Source organism: Anolis carolinensis, chromosome 1, assembly GCF_035594765.1.
Source record: "Anolis carolinensis isolate JA03-04 chromosome 1, rAnoCar3.1.pri, whole genome shotgun sequence".
NCBI lineage: Eukaryota > Metazoa > Chordata > Lepidosauria > Squamata > Dactyloidae > Anolis > Anolis carolinensis.
In genome coordinates this window covers 2,071,003-2,085,779 of record NC_085841.1, presented here as the reverse complement: position 1 = coordinate 2,085,779, position 14,777 = coordinate 2,071,003, and the positions used below count along the sequence as shown (strand labels likewise).

The window sequence follows — 14,777 nt, the reverse complement described above, 5'->3', positions numbered from 1 at the left end:
TTTATTTTTATTTTCTTTTTGTTGTATCAACCTAGAGCCGTGGATGATGGGTTGTGTTATCAAATTTCGAGGTTGGGGGGCCTGTAGTTTTGTTGTTTTGTCCGCTGCCCTGATGCCATCACTCTTTTATATATATAGATATGGTTAGAGGTAAAGGTTTTCCCCTGACATTAAGTCCAGCCGTGTCCGACTCTGGGGTTTGGTGCTTATCTCCATTTCTAAGCTGAAGAGCCAGTGTTGTCCATAGACACCTCCAAGGTCATGTAGCCAGCATGACTACATGGAGCACTGTTACCTTCCTGCTGGAGCGGTACCTATTGATCTACTCACATTGGCATATTTTCGAAATGCTAGGTTGGTAGAAGCTGGTGCTAACAGCAAGCGGGCTGGACTGGGTGGCCTCTGGGGACCCTTACCGACCTGTGACTTGAGGCCTGTCCTTCTCTGCTCCCCAGTCTCCCGACCCCAGAGCTCTCCTGAGGACCTCAAGGCCCTGATGGGGAACGTCAACCGGCTGAACCAGACCTTCCGGGAGCTCCAGCTGCGGATGCTGCAGCAGCAGCCGCCTTTGAAGATGGACTTCTTGGACCACGTCTGGCGGCTGCAGGACCTGCTCCAGAACCACTCCGACTCCCTGCTGAGCATGAGCGGCTCCCTGCAGGAGCTGGGTGGGGCGCTGGGGAGCCTGCAGGCCCAGGCGTCCGGGGCGGACCGGGCGCTCTCGGGCCTGCGGGAGGGCCTGGCACAGCAGGAGGAGCTGGCCCAGGCGGAGGCCCACCGGCTCTGGGTGGAGGGCAACAGCAGCCACCTCCTCCTGCGCCACCACCAGCTCCTCCTGGCCGAGATGGCCTCCCGCATGGAGGGACTGCGCGACCAGCTCACCGACCTGGGCGGACAAGTGGGCAGCCTCAACCGGACCCTCTCCTACGACGTGGGCATCCACCACACACGCATCCAGGACCTGCAGGTGAGCCACCACGCACCACAAACTTCCAAGGTAACCCACAATGAAAATGTCGTTTATTAAGAAAAAAGTATATATGAGGGCTATCCACAAAGTAGGTTACGTTTTGTATTTTTAAAAGGACAAAGTATAGGAGAAATCATTTACCATATGCAGCTGAAAGACACATCCCAATAATACAATCTCATGTAATCCCCATTGAAATCTAGGCATGTCTCATATAGATAAATGAGTTTGAAGAGTACTGCTCCAGTAAATTCCCCGCTTGTGCCCTCAGCTCTTCCCCCTTCTCCCTTCCTGCAGCGTAGCCAAAACACCGCGTTTCCATTGTTGGAAACGGAGGAGAGGCGGCGGCAAATTTACTGGGGCAGACCTTTTCAAACTCATTTATCTATATGAGACGTGCCTAGATTTCAATGGGGATTACGTGAGATTATAGTATTGGGATGTGTCTCTCCGCTGCATATGGTAAATGATTTCTCCTATACTTTGTCCTTTTTAAAATCCAAAATGTAACCTACTTTGTGGATAGCCTTCGTATATTATCTTGTATACACATGTATGTGGCATGGCTGTCCACTCACACAGACAGCCTCCGGCCTCCACAAACAGGCTTTAGTTCCCAGTGCGGAGGAGCCACCAAGTCACTCCTTCCCAGGACATTGCAGGTTACAGCGAGTACATCCCAGTGTTCCTTTCTCTCTCCATTTGCATGACCCCGCCCACTGCCTCTCACTTAACCCTTTCCTACTCTTTTCTGTGGCACACAGCAAGCAGAGGAATTAATCAGCAACTGAACACACTAGAGAGAGAGGTTTGGGGAGAATTCACCAACTGAATACTGGGATGTATAGTTCACTTGCAATCTAAGAGCTCTCTGAACTCCAGCAAAGATGGACCTGGAACTAACTTGGCACACAGACCCAACATGGCCAAGTGTGCATACTGGCAGGGTTTGCAGGTGATTGACCTTGACATCCAGGAGTTATAGTTCACCCTTATTAAGAGAATACTGAACCCATCTGATGACGGATCTGGACCAAACTTGACCAACTGAGAACACTGGTGGATTTCGGGGATCATTGACCTTTAACTCTGGGAATTATAGTTCACCTGTATTTCATGAGCCCTCTGAACCTCACCAATGACCCCATAAATGACGTATCTGGACTAAACTTGGCACACAGACCCAACGTGGTCAACTTGGAGTGATTGACCATGGCACCAGAGAGTTATAGTTCACCTATATCCAGAGAACACTCAACCCAGCAAGTGATGGATCTGGACTACACTTGACACATAGACCCAACATGGCCAACTGGGAATACTGGCAGGCTTTGTGTGTGATTGACCTTGGCATCAGAGAGTTATAGTAAAGGTAAAGGTTTCCCCCTGATGTCAGAGAGTTATAGTTCACCCATATTCAGAGAACACTGAACTCAGCAGATGACGGATCTGGACCAAATTTGGCACACAGACCAACATGGCCAACTGTGAATACTGGGGGAGTTTTGACCCAAAATTTTTGGGAATTGTAGTTTACCAACATCCTTATGTATTTTCTAATGGGAGCTGGGTACTCAAGCTCGTATATAATAAAAAGGCAGGGTAAAAATCTTTAAGCTGCAGGTGTATGGAAGGCAAGGAAGAAAGTGTCAGAGCGCGCGGTTTGGATAAACACACATGCAGCGGAAGATCAACGAAGAATCACTGGCACCAATAACGAGGCTAAAGCCTGTTTGGCTATCTACAAAAGATTTACTAACAAACGGAAAACTTATAAGACGATATATACAGACAGAGTGCAGAGAGTAGAGAGAACAGAGGGCAGAGGAAACAGATAACACAGGGAGCTATTTATAACCACCTCTGCTGTCTGATGCAATACACAGTTAACTCTTTACACACTTGCATAGTGGACAGCAGACAGTGCATGATGCAATCTCCAGCTCACATTGCATCACTATAACTCAATTACATTTAAACAACTCTATATACACTCATTCCCACTTCAACAGAAAGGACACAGAAGGAAGGCAGAGAGTAAGCAAGAAGTATAGTTGAGCCAAGCCTCCAACTTTTCCTACAAATTTTAGCTATTAGTCCCAGGAGGAGTTAGAATTTTGACTCTTTATTACCTTATTAAATTAAATTAAATTCCTTTTGAACTGCTCACCTGTGTAAATCCAACTCTGTTCCTGGCGAGTGGCGTACCTTCAGGAATTAGCTCAGCGGACAGAACAGTCATCGATAAGAATATAATATCTAGAAGTCTTGTTAGACTACAAGCTGGAGGCTCTTAAGCAGAGGCTGCATGGCCATCTGTCGGGAGGGTTTGGATTGTGTCTCCCTGCCCAGCAGAAAGGGAGGTGGACTGGATGACCCTTGGAGATCCTCCAAAGACAAGTATCCACTGTTATAGTAACACATATTTTTTGAATGTCATTAAACTTATATTTAGTTCAATGCATCCATATGAATACAGATACCAAAAAAGCATTGCTATACAATAAAACAAAAGGCTGTTACATTCACAGTAAAAATAATATTTTTCTTTCGAAAGATGAATTCACTCCTCTTCTCATAAACAATCATTGTTCTTTACTGGGAAGGAGTAGACTCCAATAGACAAAGTGACTCCTTATATATAAAAATTGTTCTTATTTCTTTACTATGAAAAGTAGACTCCAAAACCACATGTGTATTGTAAATAACCTTTAGCCACTATATATGTTCCCTATAGGATCCATATAATAAAAAACCTCTGAAAAACAACGTAAATAATAGGCTACATTCCATCTGATAAAGACTTTCTTGTGTTGAAACCAGTTGTAATTTTGGAGTCTACTACATTTATTTATTTATTTTATTTATAAATTTATAAATAAATTTATTTATAAATTTATTTTATTTATTTCAATTATTTATACCCCGCCCTTCTCACCCAAGGGGACACAGGGCAGCTTACAAGTGGCAATTGATGCCGTTACACCATTATACAATGAACTAAAATGTTAAAACATTTTTATTATTATTATTTATATTATATTTATTTTATTATTTATATTTATTTATTATTTATAATATATATAATATTTATTATATTAATATTATATTTATTTATTATATTATTTATTTAATTTATTTATTATTTATATTATTTATTTATTATTTATGTTTATTATTTATTATTATTACTTTATTAATAATAATTTATTATTTTTATTATTATTTATTACATTTTTATTTACATATATTATTTATTTATTATTTTATTATCATTTTATTAATAATAATTATTTTTATTATTTATTATGTTTTTATTTTTTATTTATATTATATTTATTATATTTATTATTATTTATGTATTATTTTATTATTTATTTTATTATATTATTTTTATTATTTATTATATGTTATATTATGTGTATAGAAGAAGAAGAAGACATAGACAGAAGATTGTATAGCAATGCTTTTTATTGTATTTGTATTCATATTGATGCATTGAACTAAATATAAGTTTAATGACATTCAAAAAATTTCTGTATTACTATAACAGTGGATACTTGTCTTTGTAGTTCCAGTGAACCATATTTTCTTTTATGGTGACCTTGGAGATCCTTTCCAACCCTGTGATTCTGTGGCTCTAGGTCCTGATCAGCAATGCGACTGAAGATGCGCGGCAGATGCGCCGGGTGCACATTGCCATGGAGCACCAGCTGAAGCATGAGCTGGCCATCCTCAACAACGTCACCGAAGACCTGCGGCTCAAGGACTGGGAGCACTCCATCGCCTTGAGGGACATCTCCGTCATACGAGGTAATGCGATTCCATCTAATGTACTTACTTTAGGATCATCAGCATCTCTATGTTAATGTGAACTGGTTGAGCTCCATTGAAGGTCCATCTATTAATGCAGTATTAATTCAGTTTGATGTTAGTTGAACTGCCATGACTCCTGAGCAGGCATGGGCCAACTTTGGCCCTCCTTCCAGGTGTTTTGGACTGCAACTCCCACAATTCCTAACATGCCCAAATTTGAATACTGGTGGGGTTGGGGTGGCATTGATTTTGTCATTTGGGAGTTGTAGTTGCGGGGATTTATAGTTCACCAACCATCAAAAATCATTCTGAACTCCACCAGTGATGGAATTGGACCCAACTTGGCACACAGAACTCTCTCGGCTGCAAGGGTTTGGTGGACATTGACCTTGGGTTTGGGAGTTGTAGTTCACCGACATCCAGAGAGCATTGTTGGGCTGGGCTGTGGCGCAGGCTGGTGAGCAGCCTGCTGTAATAAATCACTCTGACCATGAGGTCATGAGTTTGAGGCCAGCCCGTGGCGGGGTGAGCACCCATCAATTAAAAAATAAAAAATAGCCCCAGCTCGTTGCTGACCTAGCAACCCAAAAGATAGATGCATCTATCAAGTAGGAAATTAGGTACCACTTATAAAGTGGGGAGGCAAATTTAACTAATTTACGACGTGGAATGAGGAAGTACCATCACAGTGGATGATGAAGCAGCTGCTTCCCCCTGTGGCCAGAATCGAACATCCCCTCAGGAGAAGGTTAAATTGCCTCTGCGTCTGTCTCTGTCTCAGTTCTATGTGTATATGGGCATTGAATGTTTGCCCTATATGTATACAATGTGATCTGCCCTGAGTCCCCTTCGGGGTGAGAAGGGCAGAATATAAATACTGTAAATAAATTAAATAAATAAATTCCAAACAGTGATGGATCTAGACCAAACTCGTCACAAATACTCAATATGCCCAAATTTGAACATTGGTGAAGTTTGGGGGAAAATAAGATCTTGACATTGCTGGAGTTGTAATTGCTGGGATATATAGTTCACCTACAGTCAAAGAGCCCCTTGAACCCCACCAACGATAGAATTGGGCCAGACTTCCCACACAGAACCTCCATGACCAATAGAAAATACTGGATGGATTTGGGTTTCTAAGACCACCAGAAATACGTAGGTGTTTCCTGATGGTCTTTGATGATGCCTTTGAAAGCTCCCTTGTGAACTCCCAGGGGTCCCGACCCCCAGGTATTTTTGTAATGATAAATATTTAAAATTTAAACTATTTAAATTTAAAATAGTTATTGTTTGGTTTTGGACGTTATGGTTATCAGTGGTCCCATTTCAAATACATGTGGCTTTCCAGACATAGTATTCACAGGAGTTTTTGGATGTGGGTGGACTACAACTCCCAGTATCCAGGGTCAATCCCACCCACCCACTATTATTTAAAGTTGGACATGCTTTGGTCCAGACCCATCCCCAGTGGAGTTCACAGTGTTGCCTGGATGTTGGTAGACTACAAATTCCATCATCCTCTCTGTAAGGAGCTAATAACAACTGCCACCACTTTGTGAAGATGCAACCACCAAAGACTCAGGGAGGAGACCTTTTACTTTTTTTCCTTTCTTCTTCTTATTCACTTTAGATGGTAGCGTAACTTGGTTTATAATATATGCGACAGAGGTTTAGATGTTGGAAGAACAATAACAAGTTTAATCAGGCACAAAGCGTAGTGGTTACAATGTTGTTTCTCACTTGGAGGTATTTTTATTAACAGTTACAATACTAGAATGAGATGAGTCAAACTCCCTAAAGTGTCACTTCTTTTACTTAAAGTAGTTAGACATTCTTTCTCTGCTACTTTTAAACCGCAGTCACCCCTGTGATACACGATCACAGATTCTCTGTTCCTTACCAGGACACAAACTACATTAAATAAGTTACCAAACTTATTTTAAACCGACTCAAAATGAACAATTGAGTCTCCTTGATCCCCCTCAACCTAGGATCAATCTTCCCTGTGCCTCATCAGAGCACAGACTGATTCTCTTTTTTAAACTCTGCACTTCTTCAACAAAACAGCAGTTGGCTTCGCCTGCTTCTCCATGGCAACCAGCCTCTGAGTGCTGAGGGGCAATAACTATAATACTTACCCTTTTAAAACACAAACACACAAACATAACATTTGTAAACCAAAAATTCGTACTTTATTACACTCTTCCAATCCCCTTGGTATTTAATGTTGGTCATGATGGACATGTATGCCACTTTTGGTCCAGATTTGACCTTGGTGGTATTCACAGGGCTCTCTAGATGTGGGGTGAACTACAACTCCCATCATCCTGGGTCAATCCCCCTCCCTGCCACCCCACCAGTATTCAAAGATGGTTATGATGGGCATGTCTGCCAAGTCCAGACCCATTGTTGGTGGGCTTTGCAGTGCTCTTTGCATAGAGGTGAACTACAACTCCCATCATCCTCTGTCATAGCCCCCCAAAATCCACCAGTCCTCAAAATTGGTTGTGGTTTGTGTGTCTGTGTGCCAAGTTTGGTCCAGATCCATTGTCGATGGGATTCAGGTTGTTCTCTGATTGCAGGTGAACTATAACTCCCCAACCTTGTTGTCTACCTTCTAGGGCCTCCTGGACCGAAAGGAGAGCAAGGCAATGAAGGGATGGAGGGCGAACCCGGATTTCCAGGCTTACCTGGACTGCAAGGTGAGTGGATTGTTGCGGAAAGCAAGGACTGGGCAGCGTTTTCTCTGGACAGGATCTATCTGAACATGAGCCAAGAGTGTGATGCAGCTGCTCAAACAGCCAATGCGATTCTGTGCTGCATCCATTATATTGCAAAATGAATCATCATATTGGCTTGACCTCAAAAATCCTTTGCTAAAATCCAAAGTGTTTTTTTGCCTGAGTTGGAGAGCAGATTTACAAGATTTATTGTATTTGCAAAATGTACAAACCCGGCAGGAGTCAAGACCTTGAAGGGATCTAAGGGAGGGACGTGTGATAACGACTCCAAAAAAGTCATCTGTAAAAACACATATAAATATACATTTATTGCAGAAAGTTGGGTAAAAACTGCATTGAGAAATACATGGCTGTAACGGGGATGCCAGTGTGACCGAATAGCTGTTGTCTATGGAAAAACCCAGGAGAAAAGTCAAGCCTGGATTTGGCTGCTGGAAAACCTTCCTGGCAACTGGATATACGTATATTTGTTTCCAGATCTGTTCATCATTGTAGTTTATTGTTTAGATTGGGTGGCATTCCCCTTTTTGTTTTAGAAAAGGCAATTATAAGAGAGACTTTTCCAGCCTTGATTTTGCTGTTGGCCACCCAAGGACAGCTTATTGAATATTTCTGCTTTGAGAATATTTCTGCATGTATGTCAGTAGGTTTTAAATAATTCTAACTATTTATTTTTAATAGTTCCATGTTCAATCCTATCTTAGTGTTTTTTAGTGTATGTTTTTTAGATATTGAATTGTATATTCTATCGGTTTTAGTGATATTAGTTTTATTTTGGAGCACTTTGGATATAATAATAATAATAATAATAATAATAATAATAATAATAATAATAATAACAACAACAACAACAACAACAAGAAAACTCATGACCATTCATCATTCACTGCATCCTCGCAGTGATGTTGACCAGCTATATCTGCCTAGAAGATGTGGTGGCAGAGGACTCTTGTAAGTAAAACAAGCAGTCAAAGAAGAAGAACATGCTCTGGCAGAATATGTCAAGCAAAGTGAAGAACCTGCTCTGATTGAAGACAAAAATTAGAAACTCCTCAGAGCACAGCAGGCAAAAAGCCAGTACAAGAAAACCACACTACAAACTAGAGCTGACAGCTGGCACAACAAAACATTGCATGGAAAGTTCCTTGACAAAATTGAAGGAAAACCTGACAAGGAGAAGATCTGGCTCTGGCTCACGAATGGGACCCTGAAGAAGGAGACAGAAGGCCTGATCCTTGCAGCCCAGGAGCAAGACATCAGGACAAAGGCAATTCAGGCCAAGATCGAAAAATCAGCTGATGACCCAAAATGCAGACTGTGCAAGGAAATCGACGAAACCATTGATCCTATCCTTAGCTGCTGTAAGAAAATTGCACAGACAGACTACAAACAGAGGCACAACTGTGTGGCCCAAATGATTCATTGGGACTTATGCCTCAAGTACCACCTCCCAGCAGCAAAGAACTGGTGGGATCACAAACCTGCAAAAGTATTGGAAAATGAGCACGCAAAGATACTGTGGGACTTCCGAATCCAGACTGACAAAGTTCTGGAACACAACACACCAGACATCACAGTTGTGGAAAAGAAAAAGGTTTGGATCATTGATGTTGCCATCCCAGGTGACAGTCGCATTGACGAAAAACAACAGGAAAAACTCAGGACCTCAAGATTGAACTTCAAAGACTCTGGCAGAAACCAGTACAGGTGGTCCCGGTGGTGATGGGCACACTGGGTGCCGTGCCAAAAGATCTCAGCCGGCATTTGGAAACAATAGACATTGACAAAATTACGATCTGCCAACTGCAAAAGGCCACCCGACTGGGATCTGCACGTATCATCCGAAAATACATCACACAGTCCTAGACACTTGGGAAGTGTTCGACTCATGATTTTGTGATACGAAATCCAGCATGTCTATCTTGTTTGCTGTGTCATAAAAAAGTAATAATAATAATAATAATAATAATAATAATAATACATCACACAGTCCTAGACACTTGGGAAGTGTTCGACTTGTGATTTTGTGATACAAAATCCAGCATATCTATCTTGTTTGCTGTGTCATTAAAAAAAGTAGTAGTAATAATAATAATAATAATAATAATACATCACACAGTCCTAGACACTTGGGAAGTGTTCGACTTGTGATTTTGTGATACGAAATCCAGCATGTCTATCTTGTTTGCTGTGTCATAAAAAAAGTAATAATAATAATAATAATAATAATAATAATAATAATAATAATAATAATAATACATCACACAGTCCTAGACACTTGGGAAGTGTTCGACTTGTGATTTTGTGATATGAAATCCAGCAAATCTATCTTGTTTGCTGTGTCATACAACGTCGTTGTGTCAATAATACTAATAATATCAGCAAGCAAAGTTACTTACATTTAAATTTACTCAGCTGGATAGCAGCGGCCCTAAGCAACCTTGTTGTTATTGTTGTTCTATTCTTGTTCTTGTTCTGTCTATCCTATCTATCTATCTATCTATCTATCTATCTATCTATCTATCTATCTATCATCTGTCTGTATTATCTGCCCTCAGTCAATCTGTCTTTCATTGTCATCCACCCAGGGTTTCTGGACACTCTCAAATCATGGGGTGTTTGAGGAGCAAATGCCTGTGTCCTTCCTCACGCTCTTTCCGTCTTCTGCTTGCAGGAGCCCCTGGGGAGAGAGGGCCGGCCGGACCCCGAGGAGCCAAAGGGGACAGAGGGGACCTGGGGCCCCAGGGCATGCTGGGCCCCCGAGGAATCTCAGGTAACCTTCGCTTCTTCTGGGTTTGAGAAGATCACCTGTTCTCCCTGTGCCATTTCCATGGATTTAAAGTGGAACTGCATTAATTCTACAGTGTAGATGCACCCTTAGTTGCCATTACCAGCGCCGATGGGGGTTAGACTAGATGACCTTTGGGATCCCAACAATGTCATATCTGTGAAACCTGGGTGTTTGGAGAAAAGCTTCTTGCGCATCCCAAACTGGCACCAACGCCTGCATTTTTTCTGCTGCTTTCGAATCGCCTTGCAGTGAGTATTTCTATGCAGAGGACTAATTTTCTCCATCTGATTTGCTGCTTTGAAAGCAAACAGCTGCAACATAGGCCTCTCCTCCTCCCCTGAACTGAATATTTCATTGGTTTTGCTGATACAGGAGGTGTCAAAAGTCAGACGCCAATTAGAGAGCAAAATAGAGTTTATTAAAGCAACAGTCCAAAAAATAGCTCAACAAACTAAAAAGACTTAAAACACTTAACTTTCAGTGTTATTAAGTAGAACAAGCGAGTAAAACCCCAAAAAACAAGAACTGGCAAATAATTCGGATTAGCCAGAGATATAATCCGGGTTAAACTTAAAGTTCTAGAACTTGACCCAAAAGTTCACAATAGGTTGAAAAACGGAGGCATGAACTAAAGCAAGCAGTATTGAAGCCCACAAACCTTTCCCAAAACTCAAAAGTACAAAAGGAGTTCAAAACAAACAAACACCCAAACTGAGCTAGGGAACTCCCAGTTGAGAGCAGCAAAGCCAGCAAAACAGCGAGACGCTGGCAAGTTCGCAGCAACCGCTGCTGGAACATACACCAAACCAAGAGTTAAAGGAGCAGAGCGGGAGAACGTCGTCAAGCCGGTCCGAAGTCGGGATAAACCAGCAGCGCTAAGCTGCTGCAGAAGCAAACGCCAAGCCAGGAGTTAAAGGAGCAGAGCGGGAGAACGTCGTCAAGCCGGTCCGAAGTCGGGATAAACCAGCAGCGCTAAGCTGCTGCAGAAGCAAACGCCAAGCCAGGAGTTAAAGGAGCAGAGCGGGAGAACGTCATCAAGCCGGTCCGAAGTCGGGATAAACCAGCAGCGCTAAGCTGCTGCAGAAGCAAACGCCAAGCCAGGAGTTAAAGGAGCAGAGCGGGAGAACGTCATCAAGCCGGTCCGAAGTCGGGATAAACCAGCAGCGCTAAGCTGCTGCAGAAGCAAACGCCAAGCCAGGAGTTAAAGGAGCAGAGCGGGAGAACGTCATCAAGCCGGTCCGAAGTCGGGATAAACCAGCAGCGCTAAGCTGCTGCAGAAGCAAACGCCAAGCCAGGAGTTAAAGGAGCAGAGCGGGAGAACGTCATCAAGCCGGTCCGAAGTCGGGATAAACCAGCAGCGCTAAGCTGCTACAGAAGCAAACGCCAAGCCAGGAGTTAAAGGAGCAGAGCGGGAGAACGTCGTCAAGCCGGTCCGAAGTCGGGATAAACCAGCAGCGCTAAGCTGCTGCAGAAGCAAACGCCAAGCCAGGAGTTAAAGGAGCAGAGCAGGAGAACGTCGTCAAGCCGGTCCGAAGTCGGGATAAACCAGCAGCGCTAAGCTGCTGCAGAAGCAAACGCCAAGCCAGGAGTTAAAGGAGCAGAGCGGGAGAACGTCATCAAGCCGGTCCGAAGTCGGGATAAACCAGCAGCGCTAAGCTGCTGCAGAAGCAAACGCCAGGCCAGGAGTTAAAGGAGCAGAGCGGGAGAACGTCATCAAGCCGGTCCGAAGTCGGGATAAACCAGCAGCGCTAAGCTGCTGCAGAAGCAAACGCCAAGCCAGGAGTTAAAGGAGCAGAGCGGGAGAACGTCATCAAGCCGGTCCGAAGTCGGGATAAACCAGCAGCGCTAAGCTGCTACAGAAGCAAACGCCAAGCCAGGAGTTAAAGGAGCAGAGCGGGAGAACGTCGTCAAGCCGGTCCGAAGTCGGGATAAACCAGCAGCGCTAAGCTGCTGCAGAAGCAAACGCCAAGCCAGGAGTTAAAGGAGCAGAGCGGGAGAACGTCATCAAGCCGGTCCGAAGTCGGGATAAACCAGCAGCGCTAAGCTGCTGCAGAAGCAAACGCCAAGCCAGGAGTTAAAGGAGCAGAGCGGGAGAACGTCGTCAAGCCGGTCCGAAGTCGGGATAAACCAGCAGCGCTAAGCTGCTGCAGAAGCAAACGCCAAGCCAGGAGTTAAAGGAGCAGAGCGGGAGAACGTCATCAAGCCGGTCCGAAGTCGGGATAAACCAGCAGCGCTAAGCTGCTGCAGAAGCAAACGCCAAGCCAGGAGTTAAAGGAGCAGAGCGGGAGAACGTCGTCAAGCCGGTCCGAAGTCGGGATAAACCAGCAGCGCTAAGCTGCTGCAGAAGCAAACGCCAAGCCAGGAGTTAAAGGAGCAGAGCGGGAGAACGTCATCAAGCCGGTCCGAAGTCGGGATAAACCAGCAGCGCTAAGCTGCTGCAGAAGCAAACGCCAAGCCAGGAGTTAAAGGAGCAGAGCGGGAGAACGTCATCAAGCCGGTCCGAAGTCGGGATAAACCAGCAGCGCTAAGCTGCTACAGAAGCAAACGCCAGGCCAGGAGTTAAAGGAGCAGAGCGGGAGAACGTCGTCAAGCCGGTCCGAAGTCGGGATAAACCAGCAGCGCTAAGCTGCTGCAGAAGCAAACGCCAAGCCAGGAGTTAAAGGAGCAGAGCGGGAGAACGTCATCAAGCCGGTCCGAAGTCGGGATAAACCAGCAGCGCTAAGCTGCTACAGAAGCAAACGCCAGGCCAGGAGTTAAAGGAGCAGAGCGGGAGAACGTCGTCAAGCCGGTCCGAAGTCGGGATAAACCAGCAGCGCTAAGCTGCTGCAGAAGCAAACGCCAAGCCAGGAGTTAAAGGAGCAGAGCGGGAGAACGTCATCAAGCCGGTCCGAAGTCGGGATAAACCAGCAGCGCTAAGCTGGTGCAGAAGCAAACGCCAGGCCAGGAGTTAAAGGAGCAGAGCGGGAGAACGTCGCCAAGCCGGTCCGAAGTCGGGATAAGCAGACAGCGTCGGTATCAGGAGTGAAGGTAGTAGTCAGCAACAGCAGACAGCCATGGAATAGAGAACGACGCCAAGCCACGGATTGAAAGCGAGGAGCAAAGACGAGTCAAGTTCCAGTCCAAGGCCCGAGACGTTGAAGTCATCCAAGAAGGTCACAACACGAAATGGCACAGAGAGCCAAAGCAACGAGGGCGAACTGCAGCTAATACAAAATAGTAATAACAGTGCAGTCCAGGAAAACCCACACAATTCCAGCCCTCCGTTGCAGAATAACCCAGATTAAACTTACATCCGTTGCAAAGTCCCAGTCCAGTCTTCAGTAACACACACAGCAAACCCAATGGCGCCCAGCAACACCTTGCCACACGCAAGGTTTAACGGCCAAACAACCCCAATATATCCAGGTCTCCCTGGGCGTCCAAACTATTCAAGCCCAAAGAGCAGGTGTCTCAACTTCTTAATCTGAATCAGAACTCCACACAGCCAATGCCCTTGGGTCAGGTGTTCCGAATTCCTCATCAGAGTCCCAATCATCCTACCCATGCCCAACTCTATCCACATTTGTGGACCCCCTCTCACTCCTCCAAGCAGACCAAGTGGGATCTGCTTCTGAAGACACCCAAGCTTTCCTAGCATCAGCAGTATCCATGGCCCCCGATTCGTCCCCAAGCATCTCTGGTGCCCGTGCCCAGTCCGTGCCCAATTCCTCTGTTAACACCTGTTCCCCAGCATCCATTTCCACCTCAGGATCCCCACATGAATCCTCCTCAGAAGACTCCCCATCAGTCTCCCTGACCCTTTTCCTAAACAAATCCTCCAACAAGCCCTCCTCGCGAGGGTTTTTCCTTCCTCTCCTGATCCCACCACTATCATCCACAGTCTCCGAAGGCGCATTCACAACAAGTGGAGTATGACATGCTTGGGATTTTTCTTTAGGAATACAGTAGAGTCTCACTTATCCAACATTCACTTATCCAACGTTCTGGATTATCCAACACATTTTTGTAGTCAATGTTTTCAATACATCGTGATATTTTGGTGCTAAATTCGTAAATACAGTAATTACGGCATAACATTACTGCATATTGAACTACTTTTTGTGTCAAATTTGTTGTATAACATGATTTTTTGGTGCTTAATTTGTAAAATCATAACCTAATTTGACATTTAATTGGCTTTTCCTTAATCCCTCCTTATTATCCAACTGTCCCATTATCTGCTGTCCCATTTATGTAGGATAAGTAAGACGCTACTGTATTTGCATAGACACTTTGATTTGCAGCCTGCAGTATGTTCAGTTGATCAAGGCGCTTCTCTGCGCCAAGTTTGATCCCAGTCCATTGTTGGTGGGGGTCACAGTATGAGTGAAGGTACTGCAAGTCCCATCATCCATGGCAAGTATGGTCCAGATGCATTGTTGGTTGGGTTCACAGTGCTTTCTGAATGCAGATCAAG

The 14,777-nt window shown here is 44.3% G+C and overlaps 1 protein-coding gene across 1 annotated transcript in view; it reads left to right on the top strand.

The window, feature by feature from the left end:
- scara5 (scavenger receptor class A member 5) overlaps positions 1-14,777 on the top strand; it is a 127,493-nt gene that overhangs the window by 82,488 nt on the left and 30,228 nt on the right. The window contains exons 4-7 of the mRNA XM_062969240.1: positions 456-967; positions 4,615-4,783; positions 7,411-7,491; positions 10,205-10,303. Coding sequence (XP_062825310.1) covers positions 456-967; positions 4,615-4,783; positions 7,411-7,491; positions 10,205-10,303 — 861 coding nt within the window. The remainder of the gene's footprint in view (positions 1-455; positions 968-4,614; positions 4,784-7,410; positions 7,492-10,204; positions 10,304-14,777) is intronic.